Source organism: Taudactylus pleione, unplaced genomic scaffold, assembly GCF_031769625.1.
Source record: "Taudactylus pleione unplaced genomic scaffold, aTauple2 ptg000536l, whole genome shotgun sequence".
NCBI classification, from domain to species: domain Eukaryota; kingdom Metazoa; phylum Chordata; class Amphibia; order Anura; family Myobatrachidae; genus Taudactylus; species Taudactylus pleione.
The window spans coordinates 2,203,830-2,230,841 of record NW_028284938.1 but is presented as its reverse complement, the minus strand read 5'-3'; the positions used below and the strand labels follow the sequence as shown (position 1 = coordinate 2,230,841).

Here is a 27,012-nt window from a genome sequence, read left to right as displayed (position 1 = left end):
GAAGGGGGGGGGGATACAAGCGGTGGAGGAAGCATTGCTCAGGGGTCCCTATGATGGGCCTCCTATTGAATTTTTGTTGTCATTGGTGCGGGTGGTGCTAGGTTTGAACCATTTTTTGTACCAAGGTGATTGGTTTATACAGCTGGCGGGAACTGCAATGGGTTCTAACCTAGCGCCATCATACGCTAATATCTTTATGAACCAATATGAGCAGAAACATATTTTTGAACACTTTGCAGATAGACTAGTCTTTTGTAAGAGATTTATTGATGACATTTTTGTTGTTTGGAGGGGTGATAAGGGTTCTTTTTTTTAAATGGTCAAGTTTTTGAATGATCTAGACTCTCCTATTCGCTTTACGCAACAGCCGATGATCTTCAAATGAACTTTCTGGATGTGACTGTGTTTAGACATGAATCAGCTATGGGATACACTCTGTATAGAAAAGAGACCGACAGGAACACCCTTTTGTGGGCCTCGAGCCATCATAATCCTGACTCTTTGAAATCAAATTTACCGGTTTCCCAATTTGTAAGGGTGCTTAGGAACAATTCAGACCCGAAACGGGCTGATGAGCAATTAGTGGAATGCAGTAACAGGTTTTTTGAACGTGGTTACTGTAGGAGCGACATTGAGAGATGCCTCACCAGAGCGAAAGCTATTGTGGGTAATGGGCAACAAAGGCTGCCAAGTGAAAATTCTGAAAAGATTATACTTGGATTACGATGTGATACCAATTTGAAGGCCACGAAAAAATCGATAAAGAAACATTGGCCGCTTATTACCTCTGAGCCTGCGTTTAAGAGTTTGAAACAAGTCTCTCCGCTTTTAAGCGTAAGCAGGGGCCGAAACTTAAAGGACATATTGCTTAGACCTGATCTACGTCCTAGCAAATCCAGCAGAGATATTTGGCTGTCCATGAGTAAAGGCTGTCATAAATGTTTGGGATGCATGACGTGCAGATCCCTTATAACTGGACGATTTTTTTGCCATCCTCAAAATGGACAAAAAAATTATTTGAAGCACAGATTGACGTGCAATTTGGATCATGTCGTGTATTTCCTCATATGCCCCTGTGGGCTAATGTATGTGGGGAAAACGATACGCACATTTAAGGAGCGAATGACGCAACACCGCTCTTCTATACGTTTGGCTTATGCCACAGGTACCACAGACAAACCAGTGGCGTTACATTTTTTAAAGGAACATCATCAATTAAGTACCCTGAGATACATGATTATAGACTGGATTCCACCTTTGACCCGCGGTGGGGATAGAGGTTTACAACTCCTAAAGCGTGAAGCAAGATGGATTCACCAGTTGGACACTGGCCCCTAAGGGACTTAATGAAATAAATCCTTTAAATATCTTCATTTGATCCATGGGGTAAAAAAGCTTTTTTCTTGGTTCCCCTTTTTTTGGACTTCTCCTGTTGGAGTAAACCATATGAATAAGTGGCACTCAATTGAGGTGACATATTAGGTTTAGGATGAAACTTTGCTAGTGTGTTCAGTGCCACTGTGTTCCTTTTGGTTATAACGTGTAATGTTTTTTATTGTTGTTTTATTGGTGTTTTGATGTAGGTTCTATATATGCACTGTAATTTAGGTGCATTTGTACCTGATCTTGCTAATACTCATTTAAAGAGTTTTGAGTATTCTGCATTTTATATTGGGGTGTTTATAATGCTATGATAGCAGCTATTATGAGCTGTCCATAGGTAATTTAGATGAAGTTAAGTTGATGGGGGCGGTCTGGTCACTATGGTAACATGGGCGCGCCTCTTGAGTCTGAGAGTAGTGATCAGTGGCATCCTGTTGTTTTAGGCTGATGAGCCGGCTGCTAGAGATGGATTCAGCTACACATTAGTGTTTAAGATGTGTTGGTATGCAGGAGCTTAAGTTGTCTCGTTTGTATTGCCTCTGCAGTTTGACGCGGCTATTCTATTAGTCTGAATACTGGCGATCTATGAGTTCGCCTTAGCGCTGGTTTGGATCACTCGGCATCCATACAGGCATGAGGTCACTTCCAGTTTGCGCTCCAGCTGGTGACACGCACGCCGGAGAGCTGTTTAGACACATGGCCCGCACTTTATGAAGTTGGTTCCTTCTGACTATGTGCGTGAAGGTGCGATATTAGTTACCAGGTAAATGCTCATGTATCAGCTGTATGATTGCCTGTGTAGGTTACTTGTGGACACCTCTTGATAGCGATGCTATTTGATTTATCTAATTGCGGGTGTGTCTATATGAGGCTTCTGGGGTATATATAGATTCATTTGTTCTGGTGGTGGGACTTGCTACCTGGATGATGCGGGACGTGACATTCTGGTCTTGATAAAGGGCACTGAGGGGCCCGAAACGTCGACTGTTTTCATATTGTCTAATGTGATATCATGAATAATTAAAGTTGCCTGCCCACTGTATGAAGATTGGTGAGTGCTCTCTCTTCCTTTGCATCTGTATGTGGCTGCCTATGGATGGAGTCTGTTAGGCGACCTGAGTTGTGCACCCCAACAAGCTGACTCTTTCGTCTCTGTGAGTGCCGTTCTTACAAAACTGGACTATATATATATATATATATATATATATATATATATATATATATATATATTATACATTAAATATATATATTCTGTCATGTCTGATGAGGAGATTGAGCGCTCTGTGGCTCCTGTGTTGTTCTGCGGGAGTGGAGAGGGAGGATTTATCTCAGGATGATCTTTGCGGGCGGTGCCAGCTATTGCCTGGTCCCTCTCAACCCCCTACGTCGCAGGACCCTCCTTGGGCGATGTTTTCACAAGTGCTGGTGTCTATCGCGGACCGTCTAGCGGTCCTGACTGCTGTCCCTACCAGGGCGTTGCCCCAGCCGACCATTCCCCGGGTATTCCGCAGTTATTGCAGTCTCCCCCTGCCTCTCAGACTGTTGGTCAGTATACGAGGTTGCCTATGTATGTTCAGTCTACCCCAGTGACGCAGCAGTCTGTGGTGGCTTTTCAGGGTTTTCCTCAGGCGGCTCCTCCACCGCCTGAGGAAATGGGTGGATGTACACTCCAACTTTGTCCAGAGTTTGGCGGCCTCGTCTTCGGCTTTTCAGTCTATGTTACAGGGTGACATGCCTACAAAGGCGTCTAAGCGTCCAGTGCTGGCTGCCCAGGCTGCGCATTTGTGTCTTCAGATTACATGGAGGTACATGAGGACTCTGATTCGGACGCCATGGCTCAAGATGTAGAGACTAAGTCCTCCATTAATGTGCCGGCATTGGTTAGGGCGGTGCGGGCCATCCTGCACATAGAGGATGATGCATCGGCCCCTAGGTTAATGTATCCTAATTTTAATAAGGCTAATGTGACTTCGCCGGTTTTTCCCGTCTGTCCAGTTGACGGATCATATGGGAGGGGCCTGGCAGTTGCCCAGTAAGAGATTCCAGCCACAAAAACGACTGGCATCCAATTATCCATTTCCTGAGGCTCATTGCAGGAAATGGGAAACCCCACCGGTGGTGGATTCCCATGTCACCCACTTAATCAAAAGCGCCACATTGCCCTTACCGTCTATCTCCTCCCTCAAGGATCCCACGGACAGGAAGGTGGAGACTTGTTTAAAGTCTATCTACTTTCTCTCAGGGGCAGTGGCCCGTCCGTCTATGGCCATCTCCTGGGTGGCTAAGGCCATTGAGAGCTGGGCCAAAGCATTAGAGGGATACCTTTCCAGACGATGCTCCGGATGTCCAGAGAACATTAATTGGACAGATGAGAGATGCGGTCGTCCTATATTGGGGAAGAGTCATTAGATGCAAGCCTGCTGACCTCTAGAGTTTTGGCGGTAGCAGTGTCTGCTCGTCTGTCCTTGTGGCTGTGGTCCTGGAGAGCAGACGCAGATTCTAAGAAGGGCCTGGAGGCCTTACCCTTTAATGGGGAGTTGTTATTTGGTCCAGACTTGGACAAAATAGTGGATACTCTGGCTAAAGTCAAGTCCGCTTTCCTCCCTTCGACTACATCTCATCCTAAGGTCAGGAGCTCTGCCTTTCGGGTTCAGGGTAAGGCCAAAGGTCAGTCCTTCCCGAGGCAGTCGGCGACCAAGGCCACCTCCAAGCCCAAGAAGCAGGCCTGGAGTGCTAGGTGCCCTTCTTCCAAGCAGGAAGATAAACCTTCTGCCTGATGGGATGGGCCTCCCTCTGGGGGACCCCAGAGTGGGAGGCCGACTTCTTCAATTTGCCCAGTGCTGGCACAATACCACCATGGATGCCTGGGTTCGAGAAGTGGTTTCCCAGGGGTACGCCTTTTCGGCACAGACCGCCCCACCAGTTTTTCTGCACGAGTCCTTCTCAGGACAAAACCAAAGCTTTGCAGATTCAGGAAGCTATAGAGTCCTTGCTAAAAGCAGGGGTCATTGTTCCCATTCCTCAGTCACAATGGGGGACGGGTACTACTCTACTCTGTTTCTGGTGCAGAAACCAAATGGTTCTCATCGCTCTATCCTCAATTTGAAGTCTCTTAACAAATTCCTCAGAGTTCCCAAGTTCAGGATGGAAACGTTACGTTCCATCATTCTGGCGATGGGATTACATGGTCTCCCTGGATATCCAGGACGCCTACCTCCATGTCCTATAGCACCTTCACACCAGCGGTATCTGAGGTTTGCTATACTACACCATCACTACCAGCTTCGGGCGCTACCCTTTGGCCTCTCCACGGCACCAAGGGTAGTCACCAAAGTGATGGCGATCATGGCCGCCCATCTTCGGAGCCAGAATGTACGGCTGCTACCGTATCTAACTACCTCCTTTTGCTGGCGAGCTCTCCGGAGGTACTGCTTCAACATCTCCACCTGACGATCGCTTGTCTGCAAGCGCACGGGTGGTTGATAAATTGGAAAAAGTCCTCCCTTATTCCATCACAGCGCATGGTTCATCTGGAAGCCTTGCTAGATTCTCGTCAGCAAAGGATCTTCCTGACTCCGGAGAAGGTCTCCTCCCTGCAGCTGCGGATACACAGTTGCCTGAGCAGTTGGAGACTGTCGGTCCACTCGGCAATGAGAGTTCTGGGGTCCATGGTGTCGGCATTCGACATGGTGGAATTTGCCCAGTTCCATTCCAGGCCCCTGCAGAGGCTGATTCTATCGGAATGGAACGGATTACCTCACCGGATGCGGTCTCAGATGCTGGTGTTGTCCCCGTAGGTTCGGCATTCTTTAGCTTGGTGGCTTCAGACGGCTCATCTAGTCGAGGGGCGCCTCTTTTGGATCCCGGACTGGGTCCTGCTTACAACAGATGCCAGTCTCCGGGGTTGGGGGGCAGTGATAGGCTCGTTGTCACTTCAGGGACGTTGGACTGCGAAAGAAGCACTTCTCCCCATCAACATTCTGGAACTGCGGGCCATGTACAGGGCCCTGTAGTCGACCAGCACCGTTCTTCAAGGAAGGGCGGTTCAAGTTCAATCCGAAAACGCCACCACGGTGGCATACATCAACCACCAGGGAGGAACTCGCAGTCGGGCTGCGATGTCGGAGGTGTCTCGCATCCTTGCTTGGGCGGAGTGCCACATTCCAGCAATCTCGGCAGTCTTCAATTGGGAGGCGGACTTCCTCAGCCGTCACGACGTGTATCCCGGGGAATGGTCGCTTCACCCAGAGGTATTTCAACTACTCATGGACAGATGGGGGCTGCCGGAGCTGGACCTGATGGCCTCCCGTCACAATCACAGGTTGCCTGTGTACGGGTCAAGGACAAGAGACGCAGGCGCAAGTCTGGTGGACGCACTGTTGGTGAAATGGACTTTTCAACTGGCGTAGCTAGTTCCTCCGATATCCCTGCTGCCTCGGATCCTGCAGAAATACAAGCAGGACGGCGGCACACACTCTTGCTGGTGGCTCCAGCGTTGGCCCAGACGTCCTTGGTACTCCGATCTGAGGAGCCTCTCCATCGAGGCTCTGTATCTTCTTCCTCAGCGTCGGGACCTGTTGTCTCAAGGGCACTGCCTTTACCTGGATCTGGGTCAGCTGTCTTTGACGGCGTGTTTCTTCAGACAGCCGTCTTAAGGTCTCTGGGCTTCTCGGGTTTGGTTATTAGTACCATGCTCAGGGAACGCAAGCCTTCTTCCGCACGGATTTACACAGAGTGTGGCACACTTACTTTCAGTGGTGTGAGTCCAGAAACTATGATCCTCAGGTGTTCCGAGTTTCTAGGATTTTGGAATTTCTTCAGTCAGGTTTGGACTTAGGCTTATGTCTTGCCTCCTTGAAGGTTCATGTGTCCTCGCTGTCTGTATGGTTCCAACATAGGATCACTACACTGCCAGATGTTCACACTTTTTTCCAAGGTGTTCTTCGAATCCAGCCTCCCTTTGGCGGTGGTTCTTCGGGCCCTGCAGGGTCCTCCTTTTGAACCTCTTGAGTCGGTGGAACTGAAGTGTTTAACGTTTAAGACTGTTTTTTTTTCTCCTAGCGATTGCTTCTGCCAGGAGGGTGTCAGATTTGGGGGCGCTTTCCTGTCGTCCCCCTTTTCTGATTTTTCACCAGGACAGAGCGGTGCTTCGCACTCGTCCTGAGTTTCTACCTAAAGTGGTTTCTAAGTTCCACATTAATCAGGAACTTGTTGTACCAGCTTTTCAGTCACCTGACCTTTCCGCTGGTGAGGCTTCCTTGGATGTAGTCCATGCTCTCAGAATTTATGTGGACCGGACTGATTCCGTTAGGAAGTCTGATTCCTTGTTTGTCCTCTTTGGTTTTCACAGGAGGGGTTGGCCTGCCAACAAACAAACTTTAGCCCGTTGGCTTTGTTCTGTTATTTGTGAGGCTTATGCACAGGAGGGTTTACCTGTTCCAGCCTCCGTTAAGGCTTATTCCACTCGGTCTTTGGGTTCTTCTTGGGCTGCTAGACAGCCTCTGCTGTTCAGCTATGTAAGGCGGCCACCTGGTCTTCCATTCAGACATTTTTGAGGTTCTATGCGTTTGACACCTTTTGCCTTTCAGGATGCATCCTTTGGGCGCCGGGTTCTCCTTTCTGCACAGGAGCGTCCCCGCCCAACTGCTTTGAGACATCCCCAAGGTCAACCCTGTGGACCCTGAAGTAGAAAACAAGAGAGATGGTAAGAACTTACCTTTGTTATCTCTGTTTCTACGAAGTCCACAGGGCACCCGCCCTGACGCACCTGGCTTCATATGGGCTGTGTGGCTGGTCACCGGTTTTCCGTCTCCCATTTCTGTGAGTATGGTTTCTTGTGTGTTTCAGTCTTCCTTCTCTCTGTTTAGTCTCCTCCTCTGGCCTTGGCTGCTTACCAACTGAGGTACCGGTGGCTCGGGGGCGGGGTATGGAGGAGGATGGACCCAAGTGCATCCTGGGAGCAGCAAAAGCTTTAACTGCGTGGTGCCTGTTGATTCAGATCCAGCTATACCCCAAGGTCAACCCTGTGGACCCTATGGACTTTGTAGAAACAGAGATAACAAAGGTAAGTTCTTACCATATCTCTTGTTTTGCCTATTGAAAGACATACAAAAACCCTACGTGATGAACCAACAGTTTTCAGATTTTGTTTCATTGGTCCATAAAAATTTCTGTTCTTCAGTAGTCCACTGGTGGTGCCTCATGGCCAAGGCAAGACTGCTGCAGAACATCTGTAAGTTAATCAATTACTTATTCCCTGAAAAAGGAGAGAGATATCATTTTTCAGTTGATGCTAACATACATTTTTCTACTTCAGGGTCCATATTGGGTCCACAGGGTTGACCTTAGGGGATATAGGTTGGGAACCAAATCCGGGTACCATGCAGTTAAAGCTTTTAGCTCCCAGGATGCACTGGGTCCACTCTCCCTATAACCCCAAGCCAGAGGCAGCTCAGTTTAAGTTGGTGCCCAGCCGGAGTCGGGTCACCGTTATCACAGGGGGAGGGGCGGATTAGCAGCCCCTTAGCTGTATTTGTATTTTATGAGTTCACAGTTTTTTCTTACTTTTGGACTCTTCAGAGTGGCAGTGTCAGACTGTCCATAGGATGTCCAAGCTGCCACTCCGTCACTCCACCGGCGCTGAGACGCCAGTACAGATCTGGGAATCTCAGCGGGACCCCAGAGTCTGTACTAGCCGGACTCTGCGGGCGCCCAGGACTGCGGCCTGATCGACAGGGAGCAGGTAAGGTCGCGGGTCACCACTTGCGGTGATCCGCGCATTTACAATGCAGTCCGATGTCTCTGGGGACAGACCGGAGGCGCTGGCAGTGGCGGCGGCCCCCCCCCATACCCCGCGTGTCCGCTAGACCACCAGGGACTTAACGATCGGCGCAGGGAGCCGGCGTCCCGGGGGTTAATGGCCAGCCAGGGGAGGAAGCCTTCCCTGTTGTAGCGGCTCCTCCCCTTAGCTCAGCGCGCCTTTCAGTGTCTATAGTCTGGCGTCGCTGAGCTGCTTCCTCCGCGGGCCACGCTTCCTGTGAGGTCTCCAGCGGACATTTTTTCTCTATGGTGCAGCAGAAATCTCTCAGGATGACAGTTGGTCCAGTCCCCTTGCATACCTCCCCATTAGGTCAGTGTACACAGCGCTATAGCCTTCCCAGACACTGAATCTGGGCAGTTGAATGTAATGACTTTTTGCAGTGAATTACATGTCATGTTTGTGTGTGTGTGTGTGTGTGTGTGTATATATATATATATATATATTTCTGCATTGTATGTGACTTATGCTAGTGCTGACTGTCTGCTTTTTCTCTCACTTGTCAGTGTATATCTATCCCTTTTCTTTGCAGTCTGCCCAGATACAGGTGTACCTAGGGTGGTTCTGAGACCTCACATATATATATACTTGTCAATATTTGTGAGGTTTTTGTCACATACTGTTCCGTGCTGTACGTTGCCATATTTTAGATGGAGCTGTGTTGCATACGCTGATAATGGGTACCTGCAGCTAATCTTAGCGTTAGTCAGTACCAGTATAGCGTTACTTGGTTTTTCCACGATGGCGTGTTAGTCAGATATGTCTGACTATGGAATAGAGCATGATACTGTCCCATTCTTGCTATCCTGCCTGTCATGTGCTGCAAGTGTGAATGCGGAGGATTTGACCCTGAAACGGTTATGTATGAGGGAATCCCCCTGGGGCAGTTTGTTTCTAGGGACACTGACCTCCCTAGCGGATCGCCTGGCGGCCCCCTTCGTTGCAACCCACTTTGGGTTGCTTCAACATGCTACCCTTCCCTCTCAGGGTATCTCACAGTTCTTGCAATTACCCCTGTGACAGACTACCGCTACCCTACAGGGGTTTTTAAAATTCCCTCAGGTAACAGTCTGTCATTTCCCTGGCAGGGACTACCACAACAGCCACCCTGGGTGGATGTCGTTTCTACGGTACACATAATGGCGTAATAAACCCCTGTGGTTACTGCCCAGTTTGCACTGCTGTCTAACACAGACCGTCAGCAGAGGGTGCACTCGATGAGGTGCCGGACTCCTTCACACGAGGGGTTGCCTCAATCAAGTGCTGGTGGTCATGTCCATCCTGGTTATAGAGGATGTTGAACCTGCACCTAAAATTAAGACACCCTCAGTTTAAACAATTAAAGTGTCTTCGGCTGTTTTCCCCCTCTCTGACTAGCGGGTGGATCACATGGCGGAGGTCTGGCAATTGCCAGATCAGAGGTATCACAAAAGCGTTGGGCCTCATGTTTCCCATTCCCTGTGGGTCATTGCAAGTAATAGGAATCACCTACTGGGGTGGATCCCCATGTTATTTGTCTGATTAATAGCGTTACTATGCCTCCCATCCTTGCCCGGACAGATTCTACGGAACCGTATGTGGTGACTTTGCCTGAAATAAATATACACGTCTTCAGAGGCTGTTGCCCATCCAACCATGGCTATCGCAGGGGTGGCTAATGCTATTGAATGCTGGGCCGCTGCATTTGTAGAGCTTTTTCCCTTAAAAAAAACAAACAAAAACTTCTGGGGATCAAACTAATTTTGTCGCTCACATTTATATATGCAGTTTCATATCTTGGAGCACCAACATTGGATGCCGGTCTCCTACTCTTCAGGGTTTCAGCTGCGACTGTATCCAACACCATACCCTATGGCTGTGCTCATGGGTGGCAGAGGTAGTCTCCATGATAGGCCTTAAAATGGACTATTTTGGGGAGATCTTGTTTGGTCCTGACCTTGACAAGATTGTAGCAACGTTGGCAGTTTAACTCTGCAATTTTCCACCTTCAGCTACTTCCACTACGAGGCCTCGGACTACATCTGTTCAGTCTTTTTGTCCTCAGGGACAGCCTAAAGGCCAGTCTTTTCCTAGGCTATCGGTCTCCACGAGGGCTGCCATACCAGGTACCGAGCAGACCTGGTCATCCAGACGCCCTGCTTCTCAAACTGAAGGACGAACCTTCAGCCTGAAGGGACAGGTCTTCTTCTGGGGGATCCCAGAGTGAGATTCCAACTTTCTCAGTTCGCCCAGTGCTGGTGTCAGGTCATCACGGACGCTTGGGTAAGAGGTGAAGTCTCTCAGGGGTGCGCCCTCTCATTGCTCAGACAGCCTCCCCACATAATTTGCTACACAGACCCGAACAAGGCCTTACAAGTCCAGAAAGCTGTACAGTCCTTGCGATATGCAGGGGTAATTATGCCAGCCCCGCTATCTCAGCAAGGGACTGGTTATTCTACTTTTCTTTCTGGTGCAGAGGTCGAAGGGTCCTCATTGGCCTATCCTCTATCTGAAATCCCTGAACCAATTCCTAAAGGTGCCTAGGTTCAGGAGGAAACCCCTATGCTCCATCATCCAAGCTATGGATCCTGGGGACTTTATGGTATCGCTGGTTATTCAGGTCACGTTCCTACAGGATTCTTTGAAGGCATTTCCAGTTATCCATTGCTTCCCTTCACTAACACAAAGGGTTAATCAACTGGGAAAAAGTCCTCCCTGAATTCCTCACAGGATATGATTTATCTGGGAGCCCTGCTGGATTCTCAGAATCGGAGAATCCTTTCTAACATCAGACAAGATCTCCACTCTTTAACTACGAGCGCACAGATGTCTCCATAGTTGACAAGTGTCTCTACACTCTGTCATGTGGGTTCTGGAATCCAGGGTGTCTACCTTCAGAAGGGTGGTATATGTTCAGTTCCATTCCAGGCCTGATCCTCTCCAGATGGAACGTTTTTCTCCATCGGATCACTGTTTAGAGATGTTCTCTCCAGAGATGTGTCTATCTCTATCTGGGTGGTTATAGCCATCTCATCTAGGGTAATCCTTACTACGGATGCCAGAAATTCTGGCATTCTTTCCAGCTGGCTTAGGTCTCACCCTCCGCCTGGCCTTCCTGACAGTGTGGATCTCTACACTGTCAGTATGGTTCGGATGTGGAATTGCTCCACTCTCTGGTATCCGGTTCATCCTTCAGAGTGTTTTCTGGATTATGCCTCCCTTTATCCCCCCTAGGGGCTCCTTGGGGTTTAGTAGTGGTTCTTCGTGCCCTCCTGGGACATTCAGTTGAACCACTGGCTGTGATAGCCATTACTTGATGTATTGATTAGGCTCTCTCACCTTCTCTCTCTCTTATGGCGTTTGCATCCGCCAGGAGTGTGTCTGAATTGGGAGTGTTCTCAGGTGGCTCCCTCTTCTGGTTAGTCCACCATGTCAGGGTTGTGAGTTGCACTTGCCCTGTGTGTCTTCCTAAAGTGGTTTTTAAGTTCCATATTATTCCGGAACTTATGGTACTGACATTTCGGTCACCAGTCCTCTCAGCTGGTGTGGCCTCATTGACTGGGGTCCGGCCTCTCCGGATTTATGTGATCTGTTCAAGTTCCTTCAGGAAATCAGACTACTTATTTGTGGTCTTTGGATTTCACAGGAAAGGATGGCCGGCCAATAAATTGTCATTGGCTAGATGACTTTGTATGACTATCTCCGGGGCCTACACATAGGCTAGGCCTTTCTGTTTTGGTTGATACTTATTATACTCGGGCTGTGGGCCCCTCGTGGGCGGCTTGCTGTGGTGCCTCGGCTGTTTTGCCTTACTAGGTGGCCTCGTGGTCTTCTGTCCACACCTTTTTAAGGTTCTATGCATTGGTTTCCTTTGCCTCTCAGGATGCTTCCTTTGGGCGACGGATTCTCCTCTCAGCACAGGAGCATCCCCACCCTTATAAGGACTGCTTTGGGACATCCCCAAGGTCAACCCTATGGACCCTGAAGTAGAAAACAAGAGATATGGTAAGAACTTATCTTGGTTATCTCTGTTTCTACAAAGTCCATAGGGTCCACAGAGCGCCCGCCCTGACGCACCTGGCTTCATATGGGCTGTGTTACTGGTCACCGGTTTCCCGTCTCCTCTGTGAGTATGGTTCTTGAGTGTTCCAGTCTTCTCTCTTTCTTTCCTCCTCCGGCCTTTGGCTACTTACAAACTGAGGTGCTCCTGACTTGGGGGTGGGGCTATAGGGAGAGTGGACCCAGTGCATCCTGGGAGCTAAAAGCTTTAACTGCGTGGTGCCCGGATTTGGTTCCCAACCTATATACCCCCTAAAGTCAACCCTGTGGACCCTATGGACTTCGTAGAAACAGAGATAACCAAGGTAAGTTCTTACCATATCTCTTGTTTTCTTTAACCTCTAGCAGTGAACTCTTACCTTTGTGTCATTTTAGGTTATCCAATGGACTTGAACTGCTTGCATTTCAATAAAAACTGGGAATAGGGGGGTGTTCTAAATCTTTTGACTGGTAGTGTAGAGGTCCGAGCATGAAGCTCCCTAGTAATGTTTAGAAACGTCTGAGTGCCCCCATAGTCGCAGTGTTCCCCAAATTGCGTGATGGAGAAAACAGCAGGATTTTTGGTATTCTTCATCAAATTATTTTCTCCGAGTCCATTTGGGGACACTGTATTCCCATCCTAATGTTTATTCTGAGAGTAGTTTTTATTGTACAGTAAGTTTGCATTACTGTATTCTTATGACACCCTGTCCTTTGGGGTTTTGTAACTTGCAACTGAGGATAGGTTGAGAGGGGTCTAGCTCTTGTATACTTTATTTTTGTGATGGCCACATCAACCCCTTTGTTGCGGAGGATGAGTGGAACTTTTCCTCAGCATATAAATTAAGACTGCAGAGGACACCAAGTTGCCATCAAGTAACTCTTGCGCGTCCTCCACAGTAATTGGTGTTGGGAAAAGAAATAAAAAATTGCTTTCTCATCACATGTGTGCGATGTTACTTCAGTTAAAAGAAGAAAAAAACGTAGGAAAAAAAATAAAGTTATTGCCTGGTGATCAGTGTAACCGCAACACTGCAGAAATATAATGTAGTACAGAGATGGCTGTAGATCTATCCTAGCCTGGTTTCCAGGAATTCAAGGGTGTTTCCCTCTTTAAAATGATGCAGTCTCTTAGTACATATTGCCTGGTGATCAGCAGACAATTTTACCCTGCACTACGGAAAACTTACATTCTCATTTCAGGATTTCTTTGTGGTGTTTCTATAAAAAAAATGCTTTTGGTGCACAATTTTTGGGCATTTCATTCAATTTAATTTGCCATGTTAAAATAAGCAAAAAGACTAATGGTATTTTCTGAAAATAACAAAGGGCCTTATTCTGAGTTGTATGTAAAGCGGTCACAAATCTGCCCGTTTCAGTGATCAAAAATCCATGTGTACATGCACCACCCTCAGCCTACAGCTTGTGAAAGCATCAGTCATCACTATTATCTGCATTTGCACCAGCTCCATCCTTGGTATAGGAGATCCATCTGAAATTAGATGGATCTTTGTATACACTTACCTCTGAATAGCAACTCTAAATACCCGCTTACCATGTGTACATGGGACGCTTCTACATGTGAAATCCTGTAAATGTTCTAAGTTGCGTATACAGGTTGTGACACATTCACGGTTTGCTAAAAATCTCCGCATTTGGAATCGCATGCAACTCTAGATTAGGCCCAAAGTTGTCTTAAAAAAAAAAAAAGGTATTATTCGTGTGGTCACTGCATAAAAAAAAAATCACTTCTTTATGTTGGAATGTGATGAGTGGATATGTTGGAAAATGGGTTTAGCATAGGGGTAAGAAAACCTCAGTAGTTCTGAGTTAATTCTCTGCTAAAACTTTCTTGTCAGATTTATACTAGGATTTATATAGGTGACCTGTCCCATCAGGATCCATTCAAAATCCTGACAGATTGCCGGCGCTTAGAATGCTGGCATCCCGAAGGTAAGTACTAGGGTTAGGGGGAGGGTTAGTTTTAGGGTACAGGAAAGGGGAGGTTAGGTTTAGGCAACGGGGAGGGAGAGGGGGAAGGTTAGAATACTGACCGACGGAATCCCATCTCTTACAACCCCACACCACCATCACCCCCCACAAAAAAATTCTCCCTGCAACGACAGGCGGGAAAGACAAAGCGAGAAGCACAGGTTATGTATAGTGGGACAAGATGAGGCTGGGATGACCTGGCATATGCTGGGTCCATATTGCTAGTTACCTATTAACTGGAAAATATTTGAACTTGTTAGAATCATTTCTCCTGTGTGCTCTCCACAGAGCTGGTACTTGCTGTCTGCACCCTGCTACTTTAATTAGTGGTATGTGCTCTGCTCTCTTCTAATTGTGTATGCCTCTCATCTAGGGTATTAGCAGAGTATCAGTAGGTGTATGGGGGATACAGAGCCTATTAACTTGAGACTGCTGGACCCATAACCTTTTAGCAAAACTGTGTAACAGTGCAGTGTGCAGCAGTGGTGCTGGATATAGTAGTACCCCAGACAATTTACCCACCAGAAGGGAATACACTTGGTCAAAAAAAATATATATATATAATGATGAGTATATTGCGCAGACGTTTAATGCTGATGACAGTTAGTCTACACTTGCTACAGCTTAACCAGTTATATTTATTGATCAACAAGTAGCATAAGACACATGGATATAGCAGGTAAAGCTAGCTTATAGAAGCAGCCTGGAGCTTTAGGGTATAGCTGGGCGTTGTAGTCCACTGGGCGTCTGAGTGGTAAATGCATCGGTGGATTTTAGCAATATGCCCAAACTGTAGCGGTGGTGATATAGTGTACTTGCAGTGTTTGTATAGGCCTTGTATGGCTAGAATGTTGGAGAGCCGAGTCACGTCTACTCTACAAGAATACAAAGAAGAAGGATGCTCGGCGATGCCATACATGCGCAATAGCGCATGTCAGAGGTTAGACATCTCAATATGTCTGCTCTGCTGAATGCATGCCATTGTTAGGAGTCTATTCATATAAAACATGAAGGGATTAGTGGTAATTACCACCATATATCGCAACATATTGATGCGATGTATAGTAGTTCTTAGGTGGCATTCACCTGTCCAGCGAAGCAGGCCGAAAAGCAGGCCCTCCATGATACTGCGCCAGAAGTGAGCAGCAGATCATCAGGGTCAGCAAATCTGCTGTGGAGGGAACAGAGAAGATTGGAACAGTTGCTGATACACTAGATACACACAGTCCTGTACTCCAGCAATCTAGAAGTAGCAGAATGGGGACCACCCACACGGAGAAACGCGTTGCTGTGGACCTTCTACTGCTGTTGGCCTTGCAATGTGTTGGAATGGCCCCGAGGGAATGGACTCCTTTCCCAACCTCCGTGCAGCATCCTGCTCTGTGGGCAAGATGGAATCAGGAGGTGGCAGCATTGTGGGGAGGTCAGTCCCTCACTGACCCCCTGGCCGGTGTAGAAGCAGGGGGCGGGAGGAACAGGGAGAAGGCAGGACATCAGTCTTCTCTGCTCATCTCCTGTCAGGAGGCTCATTACGCCATCCTGAGATGAAGAAATTTTTTGCGAAACTGAAAGCAGTGCTTCTCTGAATCGCTCTCCCCATACTTGTGTATGGGGAAGCAATGTGTATACAAATCAGAGGCACCACTGGAGAAATCTAAGATTTCTCCACTGTAAGATCTTCTCTGCATAGGAGGAAGCAGTGCAAAGCCCTGTTATCACCGATATATCATTGCTACATGGATAGACCCCTAAATACATTTTTTTTTTTTTTTAAATTCCGCTTTAAATCTCTTGTCTAAAACACCAAAATCTTGGCAGACTATTATATTTTGGCCCCAAAGTCTGTTGCAGAGTGGCTAATTCGCCATGCATGTTTGGGTAGTGTATCTAGGGGCCCATTTATCAATGAGTTTTAGCATAAGCAACAAGTTTTAAAATGTGTGGCGCATAATAATGATGCTCCAGCCAATCCACTGCCAACTGTTAGATGTTTGAAAAATGACAGTTGGGAACTGATTGGCTTGAGCAATATTTATCATACACAACGAGGTTTAAAGCTCGTTGATAAATGGTCCCCTTGTGTGAGATCACTCTAGGCATTCCCAGAAAGTGGGTGCACACATATGCACCTATGCAGGCATGCCCGATTCTGGCACTTAATCCTGTCATGCTGTTGGATAGGTGGAATTTGTGAGGGAGGGGCATTCTAAAGTAGGCTGAGTATGGTAAAGGCTCATACAGACTATCAGAAATGTTGAAATATGCATATTAGAAGGTGTATCTTTTTCACATACTGTAGAACAGCTGTGAATACACCCCCAGCATATGCTGCTGATGGGGAGGCAGACACATCTTGTTAGGAGTATGGTGCTGTATATGGCCAGAAATTATATTGTTCCATGTTTTAAGTCATTTATGGTAGTTTTTATAACATCTAGTAACAGAAACTGCAGCCAACAGTGTCAGTTTGTACATTTCTACATTATTTTATAGGGGCACATCCACCAAGGTGATGTAGGAATGCAGTGAGCAGCTAAACATAGGTCAAATAGTAGAGGAAATTGAACTACAATAATTTATATTTATTGTATACCACAGACCAGATTGTTACCCTAAAAGGCACTTAGTAGTGGTAGGTTTGTCCATGATACCCAGTGGATCAGCACAAGAAACATGATGGATATTCCGTGACTGTACAGCTGCTCACACAGCATTGTGCAGATCCTTTCAGTGGACTGACCATGTCATTCTCATCTCCGCTGCAGCTTTTTCTATGGCGCCTCTGGAGAGATGGAAATGATACACTGGATTACATGCATTATAATATGGCATGATGAATAATTAATATTTTGTAAAATGGTTTCTCATGAAAACTGACATGTAATTTACCTATAAATGTGTTTTTCTACTTCAGGGTCCATAGGGTATCCACAGGATACCTTAGGGGTATAGGTGTGACGTCAGTCGCTGGGCACCATAGAGTTAAGCTTTTCAGCCTCCCAGGATGCACTAGGGTCCCCCTCCTATACCCCGCCCCCGAGCCAAGGCACCTCAGTTTAGTTTGGTGCCCGGCCGGAGTCGGGTGCACCTGTCGGAGTGGGGGCTAGAAGAGCCCCTGAAGCTTTCTCCTATGCAGCTGTGGCTGCACATCTGGATGTACAGCATGGACAGTCAGTCCTGACGTCCATGCTGTCTTCCCTACACCCCCGCCGGTACCAGAACGCCGGTACCGATCCGGGGATGCTGGTGAGCATCTGCGGTCACAGCTAGCGGTGACCCCAGATGTTCCGGACCATGGCCGGATTCAAGGGGGACAAAGGTAAGCAGCGGGGTCCCGCGGTGGGTCCTTGCTGGTCACATGGTCCTAAGTCCCCCGTGGATCCAGGCGACCAACCTGCGCTTCCACTACCTCCTGGGACAGCGGACCGCAGCAGAGCGGTAGCGCTGCGGCGTCCCAGGGGTTAAATGCATGCCAGGGGAGCGCGCCTTCCCTGTCTCACAGCCGGCGCCTCCCCCGCTGCACACAGCCCTCTCTGCACGCTGCCGACTGGTCCTGTGGCAGCGCTCCTCCCCCAGGCCAGCCTCCTCTCTGCTCCTCGGCGGCCATCTTCTTCTGGACGCATGGTGAACGCTGCTGGAAGCGCTGGACGGAAGCATCGTGGTCTGGGTCCCCCCGCATACCTCTCCTCCGCTGTGGTCAGGTCTGTGTATGCAGCGCTGTGTCCTACCAGGCCCTGTGTCTGCGTAGTTGAGTGATCAGCGCTGTTAGTGCAGGAATTGATTTTCTTTGCATTGTATGTGACTGTGCTAGCGCTGCTGCCTGTAACTTTTCTTCTAAACTGTCAGCTTTATTCTGTCCCTGTTCTTTCTGCTAAGCCCTTGCGGTGCGGTGCTGCAGGGTGGTCTCTCGCCTATTTACTATATAATTGGTGAGAGGGGTCACATACTTGGTGCCATCATGTCTGAAAGTGATTTTCCTCTCCGGCTACAGTGTACTACGTGTAAAGTACCGTTAGCGGAGGGGGAGGGTAGCGCCGGCAGTGTTTGTCCATGGCGCGGCCTCTTATGGTTACAGCACCGGTACAGGAGCCGCCCTGGGCTTGTTTCGCTCAAGCGCTTACAGCCTTAGTGGGCCAGTTAGCTCCGCAGCCCGCGTTTACACCGATGGGTTTGTCCCAGCAGTCAGTGGTGTCGTCACCCATGCAGGGTTTCCCACGACAATTGGTGGTACCCCGCAGTGTCCCTAATTCCCCGCTCCCGGTTTCTCAGGAGCCAGCGTGGGTTAACTCCCTGACGAGTTCTGTACAGCACTTGTCGGATGTGTTGCAAGGGGATTCAGTGATGCGGCCGCATAAACGGGCGGTGGCGTCTCTGTCTGCTCCTTATGAGGATGACGAGGGGACGTCTGATGATGGGGAGATTCTGGATCCTTACGATCAGGAACCTCTCCATACTAAGGACGCTGATGCTAAGTCCAAAGTGTATATTCCTGGACTTATTCGGGCGGTCCGCACAGCCTTGGTGATTGAGGACGAAGTTTCCCCAGCGGCTAAATCTAAGTACGCCTTTTTTAAAGATGTGAAGGGCGATGCCACAGTCTTTCCTCTTTCGGGTCAGTTAGTGGACCATTTAGAGGAGGCGTGGAAACAGCCTGGCAAACGATACCAGCCGCAGAGACGTCTGGCGGTGGCTTATCCGTTCGCGGATAATTATTTTGCTAAGTGGGAATCCCCTGCACAGGTGGATTCTCACGTGACCCGTCTTGTTCGTAGTGCCACATTGCCGATGCCATCCATGTCCTCCCTTAAGGATGCTACGGACTGCAAGGTGGAAATCTGCCTGAAGTCCGCTTATTCCCTTGTGGGGGGGGCAGCACGGCCGGCTATGGCCATTTGCTGGGTTGCCAGAGCGATGGAGCGCTGGGCGGATTCATTAGAGGCTTCTTTTGATTCCGACTGTCCGGCCGAACAGGCGGAGTTGATTGGTAATCTCCGTGATTCGGCCACTTATATCAACGAGGCGGCCCTAGACATTATTACTCTGGTGTCTAGAATTTCTTCAGCTGCGGTGGCTGCTCGTCGCACCTTGTGGCTGCGATCCTGGAAGGCGGACGCAGATTCCAAAAAGGGTCTGGAGGCGTTGCCGTTTACCGGAGAAGTTCTCTTCGGTCCGGATCTGGATAAGATTGTGGCCACGCTGGCGGCAGCCAAATCGGCTTGTCTCCCGTCGGCCGCTGCTCCTTCTGGACCATCGTCCTTTCGGTCATCTAGGGCCCAGGGCAGGCCCAAACCACAGTCGTTTCCTCGACAGGCTGGCCCTAAGAAATCGGCCAAGCCCCGGAAGCAGGCAGGGAGTACCAGACGTCCGGCCCCCAAGTCAGATGACAAGCCTGCGGCCTCACGGTCCAGGCCTCCCTTTGGGGGATCCCAGGGTGGGAGGCCGCCTGCTGCAGTTCGCCCAGTGTTGGTCGGCCACTACGACAGACACTTGGGTTCTCGAGGTGGTCTCTCACGGGTACGCCCTCTCCTTCCGGAACAGACCCCCGGCTCGATTCTTCACCACGGGTCTACCATCAGACCGGAACAAGGCTACGGAGCTGCGGAAGGTATTGCACACTATGCTCCAGGCTGGAGTTATAGTGCCTGTTCCATTCTCCCAGAGGGGCCAGGGTTTCTATTCAAATCTTTTTTTGGTACAGAAACCCAATGGGTCGTATCGTCCGATTCTCAACCTCAAAGCACTCAACAAGTCTTTGCGGGTTCCGAAGTTTCGGATGGAGACCCTACGGTCCATCATTCTGGCGCTGGAACCTGGGGACTACATGGTGTCATTGGACATAGAGGACGCTTACCTGTATGTCCCTATTCTTTTGCGCCATCAACAGTTCCTCAGGTTTGCAATCCGCAGCGACCACTTCCAGTTTTGGGCGTTACATTTTGGCCTGGCGACAGCACCACGTGTTTTCACCAAGGTGATGGCGGTCATGGCGTCTTCTCTGCGGCTGCAGGGAGTCCGCATGTTGCCGTACTTGGACGACCTGTTATTGGTGGCAGGATCTCCAGAGCTCCTGTTACTCCACTTGGACCTGACCATTGCACTGCTGCAACGGCACGGCTGGCTAATCAACTGGCAAAAGTCCACTCTAATCCCGTCTCGGAGGATCCTGCATCTTGGAGCCTTATTGGACTCGGGACAGCAAAGGATCTTCGTGACGGAGGACAAGATCTCTGCTTTACAGTCAAGTGTGCGCAGTTGTCTGCACAGCCGCCGGGTGTCCCTACACTCGGCGATGAGGTTACTGGGCTCCATGGTGTCGGTGTTCGACATGGTGGAATTCGCCCAGTTTCACTCCAGACCTCTGCAGCACCTGATCCTGTCCAAGTGGAACGGGCTGCCTCAGTCTCTGAAGTCCCAGACGATTGTGATCACCCCGGAGGTTCGCCTGTCCCTTGCTTGGTGGTTACAGACGACTCACCTCAACAAGGGACGTCCGTTCTGGGTTCCAAATTGGGTCCTGTTGACAACGGACGCCAGTCTTCGGGGCTGGGGAGCAGTTTCGGGTCCACACTTGTTCCAGGGCAGGTGGACGCCGACAGAAGCGGAGCTTCCAATAAATATCTTGGAACTCCGTGCGGTCTTCAATGCTCTCCAGCAGGCACATCGGTTTCTCCAGGGTCACCCGGTGCAGGTCCAGTCGGACAACGCTACCACCGTGGCCTACATATACAGGCAAGGAGGAACTCGCAGTCGGGCGGCTCTCGTAGAGGTCTCTCGGATCCTGGTTTGGGCAGAGCGCAATCTTCCGGCCATATCAGCAGTATTCATCCCGGGAGTGCTAAATTGGGAGGCGGACTTTCTAAGTCGCCAGGACGTTCATCCGGGGGAATGGTTTCTGCACCCGGACGTTTTTCAACTGCTGGTGGACAGGTGGGGTCTTCCAGAGATCGACCTCATGGCGTCCCGGCACAACAACAAGTTGCCGGTGTACGGGTCTCGCACAAGAGACGAAGGGGCGTCTCTGGTGGATGCTCTGTCCGTCCGGTGGACGTTCCGGTTCGCATACCTGTTCCCTCCGGTCTCCCTTCTTCCACGGGTAATCCGGAAATTCAAACAAGATGGAGGGACGCTCCTGTTGATAGCTCCCGTGTGGCCCAGACGGTACTGGTTCTCAGACCTTCAGGGTCTGTCCGTGGACAGTCCTCTGCGGTTGCCGCTACGACCGGACCTTCTGTCTCAGGGTCCTTGTCTTCACCTGGACCTGACTCGGCTGTCTTTGATGGCGTGGCTGTTGAGACAGTCATGCTGAGGTCCCGGGGGTTTTCCAGCTCTGTGGTGCGTACCATGTTGCGAGCTCGGAAACAGTCTTCCGCGAGGATATACCATCGCGTGTGGCATACGTTCTTCCAGTGGTGTCGACCGAGAGGTTATGCACCGCGGGAGTTTCGTCTGTTTCGGATTCTCGCCTTCCTGCAAGCGGGACTAGATCATGGGCTTCGCCTTGCTTCTTTGAAGGTACAGGTTTCGGCCCTATCTGTCTGGTTTCACCGTAGGATTGCTACAATCCCGGATGTGCGCACCTTTATGCAAGGTGTTCTCCGCATTCAGCCGCCCTTTGTTCCACCTGTGGCGCCTTGGGATTTGGCTGTGGTCCTGAGGGCTCTCCAAGGCCCGCCGTTTGAACCACTGGGCTCAGTGGATTTTAAATGGCTAACAGCTAAGACTGTTTTCCTTCTGGCTATTGCTTCGGCCAGACGTGTTTCTGATTTAGGGGCTCTTTCTTGTAAACCCCCTTTCTTGGTTTTTCATGGGAACAGGGCAGTACTCCGCACTCGGCCCGAGTTTCTTCCCAAAGTTGTTTCCCAGTTTCATGTTAACGAGGAAATCGTTGTTCCGGCCTTTAACTCACCGGGTCTTTCCGTGGGTGAGGCCTCTTTGGATGTTGTGCGGGCCTTAAGGACTTATGTTGACCGCACTTCTTCGTTTAGGAAGTCGGACGCTTTGTTTGTCCTCTATGGCTTCCGTAAAAAGGGTTGGCCTGCTTCAAAGCAAACTTTGGCAGCCTGGATCCGTATGGCTATTTCTGAAGCTTATCTTCATGAAGGCCTACCGGTTCCTCCTTCTCTGAAGGCTCATTCCACTAGGTCTGTGGGTCTTTCGTGGGCAGCTCGACGTGGTGCCTCTGCAGTCCAGATCTGCAAGGCTGCTACGTGGTCTTCTGTCCATACCTTCGTGAGGTATTACAGGTTTGACATCTTCGCCTCTCAGGATGCTTCCTTCGGGCGTCGGATTCTCCTTTCTGCACAGGAGCGTCCCCACCCTTAAAGGATACTGCTTTGGGACATCCCCAAGGTATCCTGTGGATACCCTATGGACCCTGAAGTAGAAAATATGAGATATGGTAAGAACTTACCCTTGTTATCTCTATTTCTACGAAGTCCATAGGGTTCCACAGGACTCCCGCCCTGTCGCACCTGTGCTGCAGATGGGCTTTGCTCTGGTCACCGGTTTTCCGTCTCCCTCTGGTGAGAATGTGATTCTTGTATGTGTCCAGATCTTTTTTCTCTCTCTTCCTTCTCCTCCTCCGGCCTATGGCTTGATAACTAACTGAGGTGCCTTGGCTCGGGGGCGGGGTATAGGAGGGGGACCCTAGTGCATCCTGGGAGGCTGAAAAGCTTAACTCTATGGTGCCCAGCGACTGACGTCACACCTATACCCCCAAGGTATCCTGTGGAACCCTATGGACTTCGTAGAAATAGAGATAACAAGGGTAAATTCTTACCATATCTCATATTTTTCTTTTATTTTGTTTTTAGCCCCAGAAATATTAAATTATGAACCCATAACAAAGTCAACAGATATATGGTAAGATCTTTATTGTTACTAATTTAATTAGTATTTTAAGTCACTTATGGACAGGTTATGATAAGTGAAATGCTGTTTTGCAATGGGTCCTATTCTCCCCCCACATTTACTGTATTATATAACCAATTGCATCACATGGAAACTAGCCTGTAAAATCATTGTGCCTGATTTTATGGGAATTTTGTATGGTGGCAGGAATGAAAAATGTAATTTTAATGTTCATGCCATTAACACTTAAGGAACCATCCACTTCAATTGTAACTCTTCTCTCTTGCCTGTTTACACTGCTTGGAACATCCTTGTTTTTTCTAATTATCAGAGCGAGAGAGAGACAAACCTAATGGTATGGAGTCATACATGTCAGTGTATGTCCTTGTATCCCAAATGTCTACATTTGAAATACCCCCGACTGCTTCATGTGCGTTTAATAGTGGGAAAGGTTCAGTCCTATCAGCTTTACAGAGAACACCTAACCATTCACAAATTTCTCTTGCTATGTGTATTCACATGGGCACATAAACACACACTTAGATCCATTTTTGTCTGAAGCCATTCATACTACCCAGGGGAGCATATAGCCGCACGGGTGAAGGGTCATGGCCTAATTGCACTGGCGAGGGCACGCCCCTTTAGGATTTAAAAAAATATTTTTTGCAGCGCTGCCGAGGGACGATCAGTGTGATTGTACCCCCACCTCCACAGGCATAGGAGGCTGCAGCAGACAGCAGTGCGTACTGGGCTGGTGTGAAGTAAGAGGGAGGGTGCCGGGCCTCTCCAGCAAGCCTGGGTAAATAGTACCCCTCTCAACACCACTGAGTCCACTAGTTTGTTTTTGGGGACTTTTTGGTTAAAGAAACAGTTTTGTTCTCGCTCCTTGGTTTTTCATTATTGATTTTATCTTTAATATATACATTTTATTAATTCCCAGTCTATGAAAAGCATTAATTGTTACATTAAAATACAAATCTGTATTAATGTTTACAAATTTATAGACTTAACTGAAGAATAACTTTAGTTTTTATTGCTACAGGAGTATAGGTGTAATCTGCTACATGCTGCTTACTGGTGTGTCACCATTTGCTGGTGTAGATAACCAAGAGACATACCTGAATATTTCACAGCTTAACGTTGATTACTCAGGAGAAACTTTTGCTTTGGTTTCACACCATGCTGTGGACTTTCTGAAGTCTGTACTTGTGAAGAACCCGATGTGAGTATTGTCATTTGTGAATAGCTATTTATCCTTTTTATGCTGCGTATCCACTTGCCGACTGAGGAACGTTTGAACGATTACGTAATCATTCTTCATCCTGTAGGTGCCCACACCCACACTGAACGATATGTCGTTCAGTGCAGGCACCCTCCCTCATCCCCAAACATGGCCAATCTGTCGTTATCGGCAGATTTACTGTCATGTTCAGGTGATGATTGATGCCGGAAACTACCAGCGGGAGCGCGCATCGCTGGTCGTTTCCGACCACATACTGCCCAATTTATGCACGATTAATGAGTGATTGAACGATTATGATGTCGTAATCGTTCAATCTCTGTTTAATCGGCAAATGGATATGCGGCTTAAGATCTTTTATCTAAAATTGATAACTACAGGCCAATAGGATCCTGCTATGTCAGCACGAACCCTAATAATAGAAGTAATGGCTTGCCAATTTTAGCCCATGTACCACCTTCACACTAGAGTACTATTGCTACGTTACATCACATTTTATATAACCATGTTTGTCAGTACTGATTGCCTATCAGTCAGGTATACTATATTACCTTTCTTCATGGTAAGTCTATGATAACACCTCGTTTTCACCTGCTTTTCTCTGCTGCCCTGGCATGTTGTTAGTAGTTTACGAATAGATATATATATATATATATATATATATATAAATATGTGTGTACTATAATTTCTGTCCTTTAGTGTCAAAGCACAAATATAATGTTCACAATGTGACTTGATATTTCCAGACACAGAGCTACAGCTGAAGAGTGTCTGGCACATCCATGGCTTCATCAGTCTAAACCACATTTGTTTTGTGGTCAAAGTTCTCATCTGGAAAAACATTTGATGAAATCGAATAACCTAAAACTGAAAAGCATATGCCATGGGCCATGCAAGCATAGTATGGGGGACAAAGAGAATATTGCGGAAAATGGTTCTACAGCAATCAAACGCTTACGGATTGACAATACACATCGAAACACTTATGTATAGAAGACCTCATTTTTTTTCTACAGTGCTCATCTCATGCAATGCATTTTGCCAAACATGTTCTGTTGGCCTCAGAAGAAGATACAAATGATAATGGTAGGACGCTTGGATGGTGTCTACTATTTTAAAGAGAATTGTACAGTGTGAAGTATAAAAATAACTTGCCAGTGTTTTCAATTACTAAATATTGTAAAGGAAATTCCTTTTTATGTTACACTAAATGTAAATAGTGGTCAACACTTGCTGAGAACCTGTAGTTCTACACCAAAGACCTAGTTGTTGGGGAAACTGTAGTGCAGTTAATGGATGTTAGTGAATTGTAATTATAAATGTTCATCCTAGACAACAAATTATTCCATGTGCATGGTTTTTTTATAGCTGTAATATGAGCTCTCCATGTTTTGTTCTACTCTGGCTGAAATGGAATTCTGAAGACCACACGTACTTTGGTACCGATTTTTTTTCTTTTCTTAATAGCCGAACTTACAGGCTCCTACATCTGCAGTCTGGACTATAATATAAGCTGCCAACTACTGAGCACTGATCTACAGATGTGTCCTCATACATATTAGCCTCCTTGCATGTTAATCAGCCCTTCTTATCGCGCCATACCGTGGCATGACTCGGTAGTGCTGAGCGTCTTTCGTGTGACTTTACCTTCAAATGCGTCTTATTCACAGTTAGATCAAAGCAGCTTCTGCTGAGTAAAATGATATGCAGCATTCCTATATTCTCTGTGCATCTGCGGGTGTATCTGCATGTGAAATACCACGTTAGTGTTAGCGGCTGTAACATTGTAACGTAGCATTTTGCATGCAGATGCACAGAGAACATAGGCATGCTGCATATAATTTTAATCAGCAGAAGCTAATTGTGCTAGCTATTCGCATCACTGTGAATAAGACACATGAAGGTAAAAAGTTGCACGAAAGGCACACTGAGCTTCCGCGTTGTGTGGCACAACTTGTAGCGTACGAAGGATAGATGTATGGACACATCTGTATACCATAACATACTAATAGAAGTTGTAATCTACATGCAAGCTCCCATCGACCTTAGGTTAACTTGGATAGAGTAGTTTTTTTACAACACTTTTTTGAAGAATGCAACTGATTTTTGCACTATACAAATTATTTAAATTATATTTTTATTTAGAAACTAAAGTTTATTTATGTCCTATTTACTATAACAAGTGTTACAAAAAAAAAAGTGTATAATTTTTTTTTTTCTTACAGCGTAGCATTCAAGAATAGAAGTTCCATGGTTTTAACAAATTTTCTTGTATGTAAAACAAATGTAACTATAACATAAAGGATTACATAATGGGGGATTATATCAATATCAAAAAATATTTTTCCTTTAAATGTGCATAAGCAATTTATTGTCTTGTGTTTTAAATAAAACCAGAATACTGAAACTTTGTTTTGTTTCTGCTAATGTGTGTGTGTGTGTGTGTGTGTGTGTGTGTGTGTGTGTGTGTGTATATATATATATATATATATATAAACTGTAAAAAGCAGCACTTTAAGAAAATTTACAGAACAAATATGAGGTGGAAAATCAATTAAAAAAAATAAACACCCACCTCCAAATACAGACAGGAAAAACTCTGGTTACAGACATCATTGCTATAGAGATGCATGGGCCTGGTAAGGGCTTGATGAACATGTTGTCATATAATGGAAATACTGTAAAGTGAAGGAGCAAAATCCATGGCATAAGT

At 47.6% G+C, this 27,012-nt stretch overlaps 1 protein-coding gene across 2 annotated transcripts in view; it reads left to right on the top strand.

Annotated features, from left to right (window-relative positions):
* STK17B (serine/threonine kinase 17b) overlaps positions 1-26,690 on the top strand; it is a 102,606-nt gene extending 75,916 nt beyond the window's left edge. For both annotated transcript variants that reach the window (XM_088451045.1, XM_088451044.1), the window contains 3 exons: positions 23,023-23,071; positions 24,102-24,281; positions 25,046-26,690. In XM_088451045.1, coding sequence (XP_088307171.1) covers positions 23,023-23,071; positions 24,102-24,281; positions 25,046-25,292 — 476 coding nt within the window. In that variant the 3' untranslated portion in view covers positions 25,293-26,690. The remainder of the gene's footprint in view (positions 1-23,022; positions 23,072-24,101; positions 24,282-25,045) is intronic.
* Positions 26,691-27,012: the final 322 nt, after the last annotated feature.